Here is a 17,230-nt window from a genome sequence, read left to right as displayed (position 1 = left end):
TAGTTAGCGCCCTTCAAACCATCTTTACTGCAAGTGTGTAATAACTGATCTACTCTGATAAGTGATGAATCAGAGGGGTAGCCGTGTTAGTCTGGATCACTAAAAGCGACAAAGAGTCCTGTGGCACCTTATAGACTAACAGATGTACTAGAGCGTAAGCTTTTGTGGGTGAATGCTCACTTCAGACGTAAAAGTGGGCATTCACCCACAAAAGCTTACGCTCCAATACGTCTGTTAGTCTATAAGGTGCCACAGGACTCTGTCGCTTTGATAAGTGATTAATCCTTTTAGAATTTAAGCACCAAATTATATAAACCGAGAGACAAGAAACTACCTTAATGAATACACTCCTGTTCCTTCTCTCCCTTACATTCAGTTTCTCTTTCCCTTGACTTAGACCATTCGACTCTGTTTTTCTTTCCTTCATTCTGCCCACTTCACTGATCTACATAGGAACACTGGACATATGACCAGAAAGCCCAGTCCTTTGCTATCACACGCAACTTCATCATATAACTCCATCATAAACTTCTGAAGCTCCATCTTAAAACTCTTCTATGGTTAGATATCGACTTCTAATTTCCAGCCTAAATTTATTTATGTCCAGTTTATATCCATTTGTTCTTGTGCCAACATTCTCCTTTTGCTTAAATAGCTCTTTTCCCTCCTTGGTGTTTACACCCCTAATGTCTTTAAATTGAGCAGTCATATCCCCTTTCAACTTCTGTTTGCTAGGCTAACCAAGCCAAGTTCTTTTTGTCTCCTCTTGTAAGATAAGCTTTCTTCATTCCCCATATCAACCTAGTAGCCCTTTTCTGCACATGTTCTAGTTTGAATTCACTTTCTTGAACATGCATGACTGGAATTTTTCACGACCACATAAGACTGGTGGCTCTTTGCGATCTACTAATACCTTCCCCCTGCCCCCCCCACAGTCTTTCTCCTCTCGTTTCCAACTGATGAGCCCCCAGATCTGCCTTTGTGGTTTACACTGCCACTCTCACTGTTAATACCAGTGGAATTGTACCAGTACTACAGCAACTGTGGGAGAATTTGACAAAAATAGTGCAGACAAAATCCATATTTAACACTCACCATTCTTTCTGGTAGAAAAGACTGGACATGATTCGCAGGAACAGAAGAGTGCCAAATCAAGAACTAGGAATATCAGATCTGGCAAGCCAATTTCACGGTGCCCAGAAAAGGGAAGTAATACAGGAGGGATTAACTGCACTGCAGATGGGACACAGCTTTCATTTCTATAGTCACCACCCAAAATCTGATCCTCATGAAAAACCTGTTGAATCTTTTCATGTAGTTTACTGGTGCAGAAAGGACTCCAGACTTCTTTAGAATGAGAAAATACTGTAAGTAAACAACTCTTGCTAATATGAAGGAACTGTACATGTGTTCTACTGCTCCCATTTCCAGAAGGCAGGCAACTTCCTACCTCAAACTCACAAGAAAAGGCCCCTTAAAGCAATACGAAGGAGGATACAGCACAATGGTCTTGTGAAGAGAAAAGGTGGTGTAGTGGGTAAAGCACTGGACTGGGATTTAGAAGTGCTATTCCCAGCTCTCCCACAGACTTCCTGTTTGAGTCATTCCTTTCATTTCAAAAGGGAGCTGGACTGAGCCTGCTTTGTGCAGGAGGTCACCTGCTTTGTGCAGGAGGTCAGACTAGATGACCATATTGGTCCCTTCTGACCCTAAAGTCTATGAGCCATAAAATTCTCTGTGCCTCATCTGTAAAATGGGAATATTTCCCAATATTTCACAAGGTTTCTGTAAGGATAAATTCATTAATGTTGGTGAGATGCTGAGACAAGTACCTTAGAAAAACTTAAATATTAAATAATTGAAAAATGATAATGTTAGGCTATAGCCCTTCCCTATTATACCAAGGAACGAGTATGTAATGCTGGGGGAAACTAAATCTATTGTCCCCAGCAGTCTTTATAAAGGAGACCCACACAGAAGTTCTGATTGGTTCTCTCTAGGATCCCTTCTTAGAAGAAATAGCAGAGACTAAATTGTTTTGAGATCACTGAATGAAATTTACTATCTTAAATGTAAGTATTATGTTATTACAGAAACCTGTCCTCTACTGAGGCTGAAAAGATGACTGTTGATGCTCTCCTGAATATTTTGAGTGACCCCAAGAACAGTAAAATGATTGGTTGCCATGATATTGTTTCTTTCGGTCTCTTTGTTTAGCATCAGTCTACCGTTAAATAAATTAGGACCCTTAGAGCACAAATCCAATATCTTGCCCTCTCTTTCATGAATGGACCAAAGTATGTAACCATGAGAATCTCTATAGCGTTACCACAACTACTATTGTCTGAGTTACCCTTAGTGTGGCATTTTAGGTTGACAGTGTATGTCATGCCAAGGGAACACCTTTTTGTTCTATGTATTATGGCTCAATAGCAGGCAGCATTTTATTAAGTGATTATAATCATACTTGCTCATGATCACTTGGTAGTTTGCCAGGAGAAGATTACACTGGCTATTTTTTCCAGACTCTGAGATTCCTTCTTTTATGGGAAGGCTGATGGTCTTTCACCAACGATCTAACAGAGGCTGCAGAATCTGAGACAATGCATGGAATGGAGGATTCCTTGTCCTCTTTGTGATGCTTGGATCAGCAGGTGGCCGTGTGGGCTTATCACTACTGCAGTGGTGCAGTGGGAAAATAACGACCGAGTGTCTCTCCTACTCCCTTTGAACCTCCGGGGCAGACAAAGACACAAGCTAGCTGTACACAGTCTAAAGAAATATCCTTTCCCTAGGCATGCTAAGCACAAGTTGTTCTGGTCTAACTACAGCCTGTCAGAAGTGAATTAAGTGCTTTCTCTCCTCCCACCCCCAGAAAAGATACATGTGTCATCTTCAACTACAACAGGAGATGGTGGCAAGACTTTAAGGGAAAAAAGTTCTTACTTTTATTTAAAATTAATAAAATAGAACTGAACAAAAAGTTGAGGAAACCTTTGTTAATTTTAGAACCTAAAATCTACAAGGAAAGTTATCTACAGCAGGTTGAATATATTTGTTGAGAGGAATATGAAGAAGAAAATAGAAAAAAAAATATCCAGAACAGTGTAACAGCTAAACACTTTTTAATAATTTTGACCCTGGAGTACAGTTGTGTGCGTGCAGTGTCTCTCAGCCTCATGTCCCAAGCACCAGCCTGTAAGAAGGTCTGAGGTCCAAGGGACACAGTACACAGGTCCCAAAAGTGGGGATCTGTGGATGCAATTTTGTAAGAGAAAATGATTTTACCTGCAGCTGTGGAAGAAGTCCCCCCTTTAAAGGTTTTATACAGTTGTCTGATTTTGCCAGCAAGCCACACTGCAATAGCTATGTAATATTTAGTATGCTTTTTTTTTTCTGGTCTCAGCATAAATACATATTGTTTCAGGAAACAATCCTGCAACAACAGTTGAAAGATCAGGACTAGGTAAACCAACAGATTTTTTCCCATTTTTAATATTTAGAGTTCTATGAACACCTGACCCTGGGAAAATAAAGACATTTTTTAACTTTGCAAGCTTTGCTAATACAGAAAAAGCCTTCCTACTTTTTTTTTAAAATAGATTTGTATCTTGTAATTTCAGTGGTATTTAAACAAAACTCTAATATAGATTTACACTTAATTTCAGAACTGTTCCTTGTAAAAGTCAGCTATACTATCACTTTGCCACAGACACATGGAAGGGAGGACATGGACACAGATTAGCAAATTCTATGTACCTCCCTAATCCCTACTCTTGCCTGCTTCCTAGGGAATTCAACAAAACTTTGCCTACTCCCTCACTGGGATGCCTGTATCAGCCTCTGAGCAGATGCTGCTCTAGTGCATACCAACATGTAGAGCAGGGGCTCTCAAACTGGGAGTCGGGACCCCTCAGGGGGTCAAGAGGTTATTACATGGGGGGGGGTCGCGAGCTGTCCACCTCCACATCAAACAGCACTTTGCATCCAGCGTATCTAATGGTGTTAAATATATTAAAAAGTGTTTTTAATTTATAAGGGGGGAAGCACTCAGAGGCTTGCTATGTGAAAGGGGTCACCAATACAAAAAAGTTTGAGAACTACTGATGTAGAGGGTTGCTCTGTGGGTAAGCCTCCACAAGTCCCTTAATGGTGGACTTATCCCTGCACAATGGGAGAAGTAATATGTCCTGTCTCCCAATCACAGCTGTCAAACCTGCAAGGACTACCCTGCCTTTAAAATGCTAAACACATGACAACTGCTTATCTGATACAGACTCATGAATGAGCTTTTGTCCTAAGTAGAGTGTGGCACACTCTTTGTCCTTGTACATTTTCCGCACTAATACGCTTGCCCATTCTACCAATCTATGCCCCCAACAGGTTTGTATGAAAGCACTTGTATACTGCTAAGTCTATGTCTAGTGAGAGGAGTGTGGTTTGGCTTCATGGTAGTTCAAATAGCGTGCTTCTGCTCCAAATGCAGCCAATTGGCATGCTCCTTTGCTGCTGAGATGCACTACTTGGCCCCCATTTGATCTGGCTTCTGACTACTCTAATCTATCAACTTTGCTTCTATCACACCTACCACAATGCAAGCAAGAGAATACGCTGTGGGATGGGTAAAACGGTGCTTGGTACTGTTCCCTGGGTGATGGCACAGGCAAGAAGTGCCAGGGTGGCAATTAAATCTATGTTATGGTTTGTCAATTACATTTGGTAATCTAGCCTACTCAGATTTACAAAGCCTTGAAACTTTAAAGAAAACATATAAGGTTACCATATCTCATCTAAGGAGACATAAGGAACACGTGGAATTACCTTTATTTAGAAATTTAACAAGAAATCATAAAAGAACCAATCATGTGAGGAAATGCAGAATGAAGAAATCAATGCTAAGGCTTTGTGCAACTGGCATTCATTTAAAAAAATCTATTCAGGGTTGTCTTTTCAGATTGTCAGATTAAACAAGCCACACAGCATTTGCTGCAAACCCATAATTACAGATTATTATAGCATACAAAAGATGCAAGGCATAAAAAGCTGCTGCAATTCACTACACTGTAATAGAACATGCAGTGGAAGTTAATTCTGGCAAATGCTTTAAATATTAGCTTTACATAATACGTATAGGTGAAACTGTAATTAGGACAGAATGAATCCTTCAAAGCTGCTTTCATTCTGACCCTGCAGATGATTACTTTTTGCTAATAAGACCACTGCCATTTGACAAAAAGCCAAATACAGTACCTTGCTTCATTCTTCAATAAATTTAATAATTACAGCTCCTCCTGCCAATAGTTCTCAAATCAGACTTGTTCAATCCAATACTGAGCTTATTAGGGGCCAGCTCTATGTTTAGAATTCTTTGGCCAAAAAAGTACTTAAGGATGATGAAGCATGCCTTAGACAAGAGTACAATGATTAGCCATTTTCCCCACATAAAAAAACAGCACGTAGTCACTACAGACCACAAAATCACCTGCTGTTAGCACACAGCTGCTACAAAAAGGTTCTGCATTTATCTGGCTCTTAATACCTTTAAGGAAGCCTAAAGGGAACAACTTAATATGGAGGGAGAATAGCACTACATAGAGTATTTGGTATCAATATTAAACTCATCTTTTTCAATTTTCTTTCCATTGAGGCCATTTGATAGATACATTTTACAAGAAATGTGTCACTACTTTAAATCTTAGTTTCTTGTGTCTGCTGTCTTTATTTCAGAAGAAAGTGTTCTTAATTCCTGACTCTGATAAGGTTTGAAGTAGATGACATAAAATTGTATTCTAGAAATTAACTTCATTTTTTTTTTTACAAATGTGTAAAATAGACACAGAATGAATTATTATAGGTTTCAATAATCCATTTTTAAATATAGAAAACTTTCAACAGTCTTTCAAATTCTGTCATGTCAGTTTAGTGATATTATAAAATTACATTTGGAAGATCATAAAAAACAAAATCATAAAAAAGAGCAAAATTAAGACTTAAGTGCACTCATTTACCTAAAACAAAATGAGAAGTAAAACATTTACACATCACATTGCAATATTTTGCACGTTTTATATGAATGAGCAGAAAGATCCATATAAGATAGATCTTTGACAATGTAGAAATCAATTTATTTTAGCTAACTGAGTTGTAATTGTTCAAAATTACACTTTCATATTATATTGATAAACACTACATATTGTCTAAAATGACATTAAATATAATTTAAAATTCATTATGTAGACACACACTTCAGCACTGGAAACCAAGAGACTGTCTATTCTCTTTTAAATAAGAGTTCATCCAGACAATTTGACATACCTTCTGTGACTGGCTGGAGCTTAGAAGATCGCTCTGAGTCAGGAGAATGTAGTGGTTCTGGTTCTTTCAGGCTTTCTAAATGCATAAAAGGATCATAATCCACAGATGCCAGATCAGAAAGACTTAAAGGGAAATATTTTGGGTTGCTGAAACATTGAGCTCCATAGACACATCCATGCAGAACCTAGAACAAGACCAGGATTTCAAGACAGATTACTAACTTTACTTCATTTTCTGATTAATTTGTTAAAAACAGAAAACCTACCACCAAACAATGAAACCCACTAAATAGGATTAAAAAAACGTTGGATAGTTTTAAACATTGTACATTCATGGATCTGAACTCCTGTCTGCAAGTGCTAGACTAAAGGAAGGTTAGTAAAAACAGCAGCTGTGTAAAAGGGATATGTAATAAAAATACAGTAAATAGATTTCCTATTCTCTATGTATCTACATTTCAAATGTAAGATTTTTGAGGTGTAAAATCTGTCTTTGTTTTGTACTTAATGGCATAGACCATATGTTTGCACTAAGCAAATTAAATAAACAAAGGCTAAAGTAATTCAATCTGTAAGGGTCACATTGCAATCTACATACATTGTCTTGTTTGTAGGGTTGACCTTCACCACTGCCCCTGAACTGTAACCCTTTAGAGTAGTGTTCTATTATTTGTTTGGCACTAACCTTCTCTTGGACCATCATTATTTATAGCACTATATGAATGATTAAACTTCTTTAGATCAAACCATCACAAAATGAGGCAAAAAAGATGGTTACTCACCTTTGTAACCGTTGTTCTTCGAGATGTATTGCTCATATCCATTCCAATTAGGTGTGTGCACGCCGCGTGCACGCTCGTTAGAAGACTTTTACCTTAGCAACACTCAGTGGGTCGGCTGGGCGCCACGGCGCTGGATATTTACCCCTGCCGACACAATGGCCCTTCAGTTCCTTCTTGCTGGCTACTCCGACAGAGGGGAAGGAGGGCGGGTTTGGAATGGATATGAGCTACAAAGGTGAGTAACCGTCTTTTCTTCTTTGAGCGCTTGCTCATATCGATTCCAGTTAGGTGTTTCCGAAGCCTTATCTAGGCGGTGGGGTCGGAGTGAGATGTTGCAGAATCCAAAACTGCTGAGCCAAAGGCTGCGTCATCTCTAGACTGTTGAACTAGAGCGTAATGAGAGGCAAAGGTATGTACCGAAGACCAGGTAGTTGCCCGGCATTATCTCCTGGATGGGTACAAGAGCCAGGAAGGCAGCAGATGAAGCCTGGGCCCTGGTAGAACGTGCGGTGAGGCAGCTCGAGGGAACATTAGCCAAGTCATAACAAGTACGGATGCAGGCTGTCACCCAAGATTAAATCCTCTGGGAGGAGACAGGTAGGCCCTTCATTTGGTCCGCCACTGCGACAAAGAGTTGGGGTGTTCTACGAAAGGGTTTTGTCCGCTCGATATAAAATGCGAGTGCTCTACGAACATCTAGGGAGTCCAATTGTTGCTCCCTTCGTGTTGAGTGTGGTTTCGGGAAGAAGACCGGAAGGAAGATATCCTGGTTGACATGAAAGGCCAATACCACCTTAGGGAAGAACGCCGGGTGTGGTCGCAACTGCACCGTGTCCTTGTGAAACACCGTATACGGTGGGTCCACCATGAGAGCCCAAAGCTCGGAGACTTGTCTGGCCGATGTAATGGCTACGAGGAAAGCTGTTATTCAGGATAGGTATAGAAGCGAGCAGGTTGCTAGCAGCTTGAATGGGGCAGACATAAGTCTGGCTAGAACCAGGTTGAGGTCCCAGGTTGGGGCGGGGCAGCGTATCTGGGGGTATAGGCGCTCCAAGCCCTTGAGGAACCTAGAAACCATAGGGTGCAAGAACACTGAGCGGCCACTCTCCCCTGGGTGGAAGGTAGAGATAGCCGCCAAGTGCGCCCTCAGTGATGATATTGCTAGGCCCTGCTGTTTGAGAGACCAGAGGTAGTCCAAGATGGTGTGGATCGGGACCTCGGTGGGCATAACGTTTTGCGTTTCGCACCAGCAGGAGAAGCACTTACACTTGGCCAGATACGTGGCCCGAGTGGAAGGTTTTCTGCTACCCAGGAGTACTTGCTGTACTGAGGCAGAGCAACGTAATTCTGATTGGCTTAACCATGCCGCAGCCATGCCATGAGGTGAACGGACTGCAGGTCTGGGTGGTGAAGTCTGCTGTGGTCCTGAGTTATGAGGTCTGGGCGAAGAGGCAGGGTAATTGGGTTGGCTATCAACAGGTCAAGCAACATGGTGTACCAGTGCTGCCTGGGCCACGCTGGAGCAATCATGATTAAGTGAGCTCCATCCCTGCGGAGCTTTAGCAGAACCCGGTGAACCAGCAGGAATGGTGGAAAGGCATAAAGCAGTTGGCCTGTTCACAGTATCAGGAAGGCGTCCGAGATCGAACCCGGGGAGAGACTTCGGAAGGAGCAGAACATCTGACATTTCTTGTTCTCAAGGGAAGCGAAGAGGTCTATGTGGGGAAACTCCCACTTCCGGAAAACAGAACGGATAACTTCCGGATGAAATCGACCAATCATGAGACAGGAAGGATCTGCAGAGTTGATCTGCCAGAGTGTTCCGATTGCCTGGGAAGAAGGACGCTACTAGGTCTATCGAGTGGGCTATACAAAAATCACAGAGTTGGATGGCTTCCTGATGAAGGGGGGGAAGACCGTGTCCCTCCCTGCTTGTTTATGTAATACATGGCTGTTGTGTTGTCTGCGAACACTGAGACACAACGGCCTTGCAAATGCTGTTGAAAGGCCTGGCACGCAAGGTGGACTGCTTTCAGCTCTCGGACATTGATGTGCAAGGCCAGCTCCTGAGATGACCAAAGACCTTGAGTGTGAAGATGTCCAAGGTGAGCACCCCAGCCGAGAGATGACGCGTCCATTGTCAGGGACATAGAAGGCTGGGGTGGATGGAATGGCATCCCTGCACACACCACGAAGGGCGTCAGCCACCAGTCGAGGGACCATATAATGCTTGGGGGAACATTGACTATCCCTGCTTATGGCGTCTCTGCTCAGATGGTATACCGAGTTGAGCCAAGACTGGAGGGGACGGGGGTGTAGCCTGGCGTGTTTGGTCATGAAGGTGCAGGCAGCCATGTGACCCAGGAGACCGAGATATGTGCGAGCCGAAGTAGTCGGGAAGTTCTGTAGGCCTCGGATAATTGTTACCATCGCTTGAAACCAAGGCTGAGGTAAGCAGGCTCTGGTGAGACTGGAGGCCAGAATGGTCCCAATGAAGTCTATCCTCTGTGTGGGAACCAGAGTAGATTTCTCTGTGTTGATCATCAGGCCTAAACGAATGAATAGGTCCCTGACGACGCCCACATGATAGGAGACTTGTGACTCTGAGGTCCCTCGGATGAGCCAATCATCCAGATACGGAAAAACGTGTATTCGACAACAGTGGAGGGCGGCGGCGACTACAGCCATGCACTTTGTGACTACTCTTGGGGCTACAGAGAGGCCAAATGGTAGGACTGTAAACTGGAAATGCTGACAGTTGGCCACAAACCGAGGTACCGCCTGTGAGGAGGATAAATGGTGATGTGAAAATATGCGTCCTTCATGTTGAGGGCGGCATACCAGTCTCTGGGATCCAAGGATGGGATGATGGTCCCCAGGGATACCATGCAGAACTTCAACTTTATCATGAACTTGTTGAGTTCTCGCAGGTCTAGGATAGGTCTGAGACCTCCCTTTGCCTTGGGGATTAGGAAATAGCGGGAGTAAAACCCCTTGTCCCTTTCGTCATTTGGTACCTCCTCTACGGCTTCCATGGCAAGGAGCGACTGCACCTCTTGTAAGAGGAGCTGCTCGTGAGAGGGGTCCCTGAAGAGGGACAAGGATAGGAGGTGGAGGGGAGGGGCGAAATAAACTGGAGGTGGTACCCAAGTTCCACCGTGCGTAGGACCCAATGATCTGAATTAGGAGGGACTATGCAGGGAGGAAAAAGGAGAGGTGGTTGGAAAAAGGAGGGAAAGGATCCTGGAACGTAACTGGCACGCCATCCTCGGGTGTAACTTCAAAAGTTAGGTTTTGGCCCCGTAGGTGGTTTAGAGGGACCTTGATTTTGGCCCTCTTGGGATCCTGACTGTCGTCTATGGCCGGCCTTACCCTGCCTTCTACCAAAGTCCTGCCTTTGTCTACGCGGCACGTACGGGCGGTGAGGCTGGGGACGGAAAGGCCTGCGCTGAGTCACCAGCGTGTGCATGCCGAGAGAGCACATGGTTACCCTGTTGTCCTTCAGGCTTTGTAGCCTAGGGTCCATCTTTTCAGAAAAGAGGCCTCGACCGTCAAAGGGCAGGTCCTGTATCGTATGCTGAAGTTCTGGCAGGAGGCCTGACACTTGGAGCCATGAAATACGCCTCATGGTGACTTCCAAGGCCAGAGTTCTGACTGCAGAGTCAGCTGTATCCAATGAGGCCTGGAGGGAAGTTCTCGCCACCTTTTTCCCCTCCTCCAAGAGGGCTGCAAATTCCTGACGGGAGTCCTGGGGAACTAGCTCCGTAAACTTGCCCACCGCCGCCCAGGTGTTGCAGTTGTAGCGGCTAAGCAAGTCTTGCTGATTTGCCACCCGGAGTTGGAGGGCCCCTGCAGAGTACACCTTACGGCCCAGTAAGTCCATACGCCTAGCCTCCTTCGATTTCAGCGTCGGAGCTTGCTGGCCATGGCGTTCCCTCTCGTTGACGGATTGTACAACAAGGGAGCAGGGAGGAGGATGGACATACAAGTACTTGTGCCCCTTGGGGGGCACTATGTACTTGTGCTCAACTCCCCTGGCAATGGGTTGAATGGAGGCTGGAGACTGCCAGATGGTATCAGCACTGGATCGTCTGGATAAGTGGTAAGGCTACTCTTGTAGGGGCGTAAGCTGACAGAATATCCACCACCGGGTCCTCTATCTCCGGAACCTCCTCTGCCTGGAGATTCATATTGAATGCCACACATACCAGGAGGCCCTGGTGAGCTCTCAGGTCAATTGGAGGAGGGCCCGTTGAGGATGTCCCTGCCACCGCCTCATCAGGAGAGGATGAAGATGAAAGGCTAGGGACAAGTGGGTCCTGTGTGGCCTCGTGGACCTCGACGCCCTCTGGCTCCCTTGGTAACTCAGACTCTGGTGGGGAGCTGGTACTTCCTCCGTAGTGGGAGGAGGGGGGCGGCTGATGGTCGCCTCTGGCACCCGGTGCTCCGATGCGGCAGAGCGAGATGGGGCTGGAGTGAGACGGGCCTGGTGATATGCCCAAGGTGTCCAGAATGACCACTGATGGGGGCCTTGCTCTTGGGCGTGGGTCTCCTGGAAGATCCTAGTGGGCACATTGGGGTCCCGGTCCTGTGTATATGAACTGTCCACCTGGGACAACACGGATGGGTGGCGGGATGGCCAAGGAGGAGCTGAAAAACCCTCTCTGGTTGTTTTTGCTTTATGAGGCCCCGGGGATCGGTACCGGGAGCCATACCGGTACCGGGAACGAGATCAGGATCTACGACCAGAGCGGTGCCGGGAGGTCGACCGGGATCTCGAAGCTCGGCGCCTGGATCGGCTGCGAGAGTCACAGTGCCTGGAGCGGTGCCAGGAGTTGGATTGGTACTGAGAGTACCGGGCCGGTGAACGGGACGCTGATCTGCGCCGCGAATACGACCAGTACCGAAGAGGCGATAGGTGCCAGGACTGCGAGTGGCGTCGGGACCGGGATCGGCGACGAGACCGGGAACACCGGTGGGATCATGATCGTGAGCGGTGCCATTCTGCGGTGCCAATAGAAGGTGGTCTGATCAGGGCGGGCTTGCCCACAGACTGTATGACCCACACCGCCGGTGCCGGGGGTTGAGGTAGTGCAGACTCAGTCATTGCGATGAGATCCCTCGCCGTGGAAAATGTCTCCGGCGTGGAGGGAATCGTGAGCTCAACCACTGCTCTTGGCAGGGAGCTTTCAGGGACCAGATTCAAAGGCCCTTGTGGGACCGGAATCGACGGTGCCAAGGTAGTCGGTGCCGCAACAGGTGTAGGTGCCGGGCGGTCTGATCTATCCAGGTGCTTCAGCTGTGGCCCAGAGGGCACAGAAGCAGCAGAAGTCTTAGGCCTCTTCACCCTCGGGGAAAGAGAACAGTGCCGAGGCAGCACCGGTGCCAGAGATGGTCGGTGCCGAGGGGTCTTAGCGATGCCGGCGCGATCCGGTGCCGAAGAGGCGCTTCTGGCAGTAGATTGTCCAGCGCTCGGTGCCGAGGGCGGAGGAGTAAGAGCTGCCTCCATCAGGAGTTGTTTGAGATGAAAGTCCCACTCCTTTTTTGTCCTCGGCTTGAAGGTCTTGCAAATGCGGCACTTATTGGCGAAGTGAGATTCCCCAAGGCACTTAAGGCAGGAGTCGTGAGGATCTCCTGTTGGCATCAGCTTGTGACACGCCGAGCATGGTTTGAAACCCAATGAACCGGGCATGGGTTCCGGCACTGGGTGCGAGGAAGGGGCTAATCCCCGAACCCCTCTTAACTATATGCACTAAGTAAAGAATTACTAAAAAATAACTGTAAGTATAGAAATTTCAACTATATACACAAGAATAATGAGAAAAACTACGAGTAGCTAGGGAAGTGGAGGTCAGCTAAGCCATGCTCCACTGTTCCAACGACCGACACGGGCGGTAAGAAGGAACTGAAGGGCCGTTGGGTCAGCAGGGGTATATATCTAGCGCCACAGCAGTGCCACTCCAGGGGGCGCCCAGCCGACCCGCCGAGTGTTGCTAGGGTAAAAATCTTCTGACGAGCGTGCACGCGGCACGCACACACCTAATTGGAATCAATATGAGCAAGCACTCTAAGAACTAACTGCTTAGGATATATCCCAAGACTAAGTAGTTCTGGGTAAAATGCATAAGTTTACAGGCAGAAGACGACAACAGTACAGTCACAGAATTTGAGTCAAACAGAACAGAAAGGTTCTGTGTTCATTCCCCATAACTGACATCACCTCCAGCTTTACAAGTGTTCATTAAAAAACAAAACAAAACAATGTAAAGCACAAATACCTTATATACACAATTAAGAACAGATTGTTCGGTCTTATATTCAGCTCCTGTGGTGTGAAGAGGTTGCAGTAAGGTCTTTAAGGGCAAGGCCATTATCCAGTCCAATAAACAGAGAAGTAAAGAAACCACCAACTGTAACAACAGTATTTTTAGTTACAATTCATTAAAATAGCAGCCTGCTGCTTTACATTTCCTACTGTATTTTATTTTCCTGCTTTAGTTTCTCTTCCTTATTTAACCATATAGGTAGTCAACCTTAGACAATACCACCACATTAAAGTTACTTAGAAGCTACTGCATGCCTAAACTTCATATTGTGGGTGAAAGCTCTAGCTGCTGAAGGCCAGAATTTATATTCTGTCCGAGGACTATCAATATGAATAGCTTTTCATTATCATCGTGATAGGTGGATGAATAGCTGTGCCTGTGCTGATAAATTTCCATGATTTTGCAAAATTCATTTAAAAACAAATTATTTTAAAATGACAGATCAACAACATGTAAGTGGGGGTGGTGGAATGGGCGCACTTGAGCCTCATTGTAAAGAGAATAAAAGATCATGCAAGAGTAAACAACCTGAATTGTCTTTACTACTTTATAAATATTGTTATTCTTCCTTCATAATCTGCTATTATAACTATACAGCACCATATATTCATTGAAGGCTATCCAAATGCTTTCCTAGGTCACTCTATAATACATCCATTTTCCTCTAGTGGCTACTTTTACACTGTCCATTACGCAACAAACACATCAATGTTTCAAACACAGATCAGACTACTAGTTCAATAATAATGGTAAACTCATGTCAAACACTATCTCAAAACACAATGAAAACTTATTTATAATTTTAAAATGTAAACAAGTGGCCATGGTGAAATAAAAAAAAAAAACTGAGTTCAAATAAACAGCAACAAAATTCTTCAAAATACTTTAAATATGTTAATAAATATCTTTATCAATGTGACAAAGAAAACCCCTAAAGTGATTCCAGAAACTATATTTTAAGACATATAAACATAATACCCATTTCACAGCTATAATCTTAACTTTGCCCCATAGTGACATCATGTAATAAAACACATGATGATTAAGGGATTTTAGTATTTATAGTCCCAGATTTAGATGACAGAATATAACTTGAGAAGAAATCTCCTTAAATACAGGAATCACCTTGCCAGCATAAACTTGGTGGAGGTGGAGCTCTGCTGTGCCCTACGCCAGCTGCGAAGACCCAGCATAAGGATGCTATCTATTATTAGCACAAGAGGAGGGAGATGGCATCTTGTGTGTGTTTTGGGTGGGAAGAGGGAGGAGTAGGTGTGGTGGAGCAGATCAACTCTATAATCTTCCATTGCTGTGAGGCCTGATGGAGCTTATGATGGGGGAAGAAGTTAAAATAGGTCCCTTACTGCTCCGCTTTCCACCAGGGCGGGGTGACCAAGGACAAGAGCGACAATCAGCCACTTACTGCCCTGAGTAGAGATGCCCTTTTCAAAAATGGCTATTGCCTTTCATTGTACCTAACAGAAGTGGAGCCAAACTGCACTTTGGGGATGGTAATCCACTGTTATCAGGAGGCAGAAAGGAGCATTGAGGAGCAGCTGAACGAAAGCAGAGGTCATCTTTGTTAAGGGCCTCAGGCCTCTGTGGCTCCAGGCACACTAAGAACAACAGGAGATGGCAATCATTTTGAAAGAAGGCAATCTTCAGAGAATTAATGAAGAATTATGTGCTACTCCTTCTAAAGAATGCACTTTAAATTATTCCTGGTACCAATATAAAATGATAATTAATCCTAAAGTGGTCTTCAAATGTAGTCTATGCACAAGATTTCAATACACTAATTATATAGGAAGTTTGAAAAGTCTGCAATACTCTGGTATTACGATCATTAGGGACAAGAAGAAAAGGTCTGACATAGGGTGCTAAGTTTATTAATGGAGCGGTTTTAAAATTAATTTTAATGCTAATAGCTTTACAGTAACTCCTCGCTTAACGTTGTAGTTATGTTCCTGAAAACTGCAACTTTAAGCAAAATGATGTTAAGCGAATCCAATTTCCCCATAAGATTTAATGTGTGTGTGTGGGGGTAGGTTTCAGGGAATTTTTTTTCACCAGACAGAAGACTATATTTACTATACATGGCAATGATGATTGTGAAGCTTGGTTGAGGGGGTGGAAGACGGTAGGCTATGCCTTGCTGCTAAATGATGAACTAGAACAGCTGAGTCCTCAAGAGTTAACACACTGTTGTTAATGTAGCCTTACATGCTACAAGGCAGCACAAATGGAGGGAGGGGAGACAGCATGGCAGACAGAGACAGACACACACACCGTGTGTGTGTGTGATGTGCATTGCCCCTTTAAGTACCACTCTAAGTACATTGCCTTTTTAAGTAGATCAGCAAGTTGAGACAGCAGCTGCTGCCAGCACTCTCCCTCCATCCTGAGTCTTGTCTTGTCTCCCCACTGCTCTCTGGAGATGGGGTAAGCGGGGGGCAGGAGCAGCAGGGAGGGGGAACACCCTGGCATTAGCCTCCCTACCCTGCCTCCCCACCGCACAGCAAGCAGGAGGCTCCCGGGAGCAGCTCCAAGGCAGAGGGCAGGAATAGCACATGGCAGTGGGGGGGGAGGGTCAGCTGAACTGCAGGCAATTGATAGCCTGCTGGGTAGCTGCCACACAGGGAACTTAGGGGAGCGGGGAGCTGATAGTGGGGCTGCTGGTCCACCCTGGTTCCAAGCCCCCACCAGCCAGTTCGAACGGGCAGCTCTTTTTGTGGACAAAGCAGGTGGCTGCCAAACAATGTTATAGAGGGAGCATTGCGTAACTTTAAACAAGCACATTCCCTAACTGATCAGCAATGTAATAATGAAACAATGTTAATCCGGATGAGTTTAAGTGAAGAGTTACTGTACTTGTAAATTGTGAGAAAACTCATTCTATACTCAAAGAATAAATGCTGTAATTTCAGGGAGAATATAGTGTATCTTACATACAAAGAGTCTGAATCCCAGCCTTAAGGCAAAAGTCAACCATAATCATAAAGCCATGACTGGCAGTTCCATAGTTATATTAACAGTAGCATATAAAAAAAAGCATGATTAATGTCTAATTACCCTTTTGTCCGGTTCATAAGAGGAAGCTTCTGTATTGGGTAGAAGATGAGTAATAGTTGCTATCAGGATCTGTGGGACAATAAATAGTTTTCTTTAAAAGTTACAGTTTCTTTAAACTTAAATATGTCATCAGGAAAGTGTGATACAATACCATACCTATGGTTAAATTCTTCTAAAATTACATCAAACTGTAGAATCCAGTTAGATTGTTGTTTGTAAAACAATTTTTATTGAACTTCAAAAAAGAAACTACTTAATGAACTCTAGGGACTAAGTTATATCTGCCTCATGCAGGTGTGCAAGGAGGCAATATAGGCCACAGAGGTCTTCCTCCACCTATGTAGCGCATCCATGCAGGCGGCAAACTTAATTTGACTAAAAGCACACTTTATACTTAATGTCTACAAAAACATTCACATCACAATCTTAAATTACCTATTTCAATTTCAATTATATGGTTTCCTAAAATCCCTGGAAAACTGCAAATTGTTTAAAATATTTCATAATTACTTACTTGAATAATTTTTAAAGGTGAATCAGCTTGGTATATTTGAAGCCTACATACATAATGAATCAGCATGTTAAGCATATTGCAGGCAACATGTGCAACTGTTTTATTTGGAAACTGTAAAAAAGAGAAATGAGTGGTAATAATTACTTTATGACTGTCCATGATTTCAAGCTATGACACACTGAATGGACAAACACCTCATGAATATTATTACAGATTTGGAAA

General features: G+C 44.2%; 1 protein-coding gene across 13 annotated transcripts in view; it reads right to left on the bottom strand.

Annotated features, from left to right (window-relative positions):
- RALGAPA1 (Ral GTPase activating protein catalytic alpha subunit 1) overlaps positions 1 to 17,230 on the bottom strand; it is a 246,975-nt gene that overhangs the window by 66,859 nt on the left and 162,886 nt on the right. For all 13 annotated transcript variants that reach the window (XR_003999976.1, XM_030559262.1, XM_030559256.1 and 10 more), the window contains 4 exons: positions 17,009 to 17,119; positions 16,495 to 16,563; positions 13,375 to 13,506; positions 6,316 to 6,499 (listed from right to left, as the gene is read on the bottom strand). Coding sequence is in view for 12 of the 13 variants with exons in the window: in XM_030559262.1 (XP_030415122.1) it covers positions 6,316 to 6,499; positions 13,375 to 13,506; positions 16,495 to 16,563; positions 17,009 to 17,119 (496 nt within the window). In the remaining variant the exon portion in view is untranslated. The remainder of the gene's footprint in view (positions 1 to 6,315; positions 6,500 to 13,374; positions 13,507 to 16,494; positions 16,564 to 17,008; positions 17,120 to 17,230) is intronic.

The sequence above is a fragment of the Gopherus evgoodei genome, chromosome 4 (assembly GCF_007399415.2).
Source record: "Gopherus evgoodei ecotype Sinaloan lineage chromosome 4, rGopEvg1_v1.p, whole genome shotgun sequence".
Classification (NCBI taxonomy): domain Eukaryota; kingdom Metazoa; phylum Chordata; order Testudines; family Testudinidae; genus Gopherus; species Gopherus evgoodei.
The sequence above is the reverse complement of the archived record's forward strand: the minus strand, read 5'-3'. Positions and strand labels throughout refer to the sequence as shown.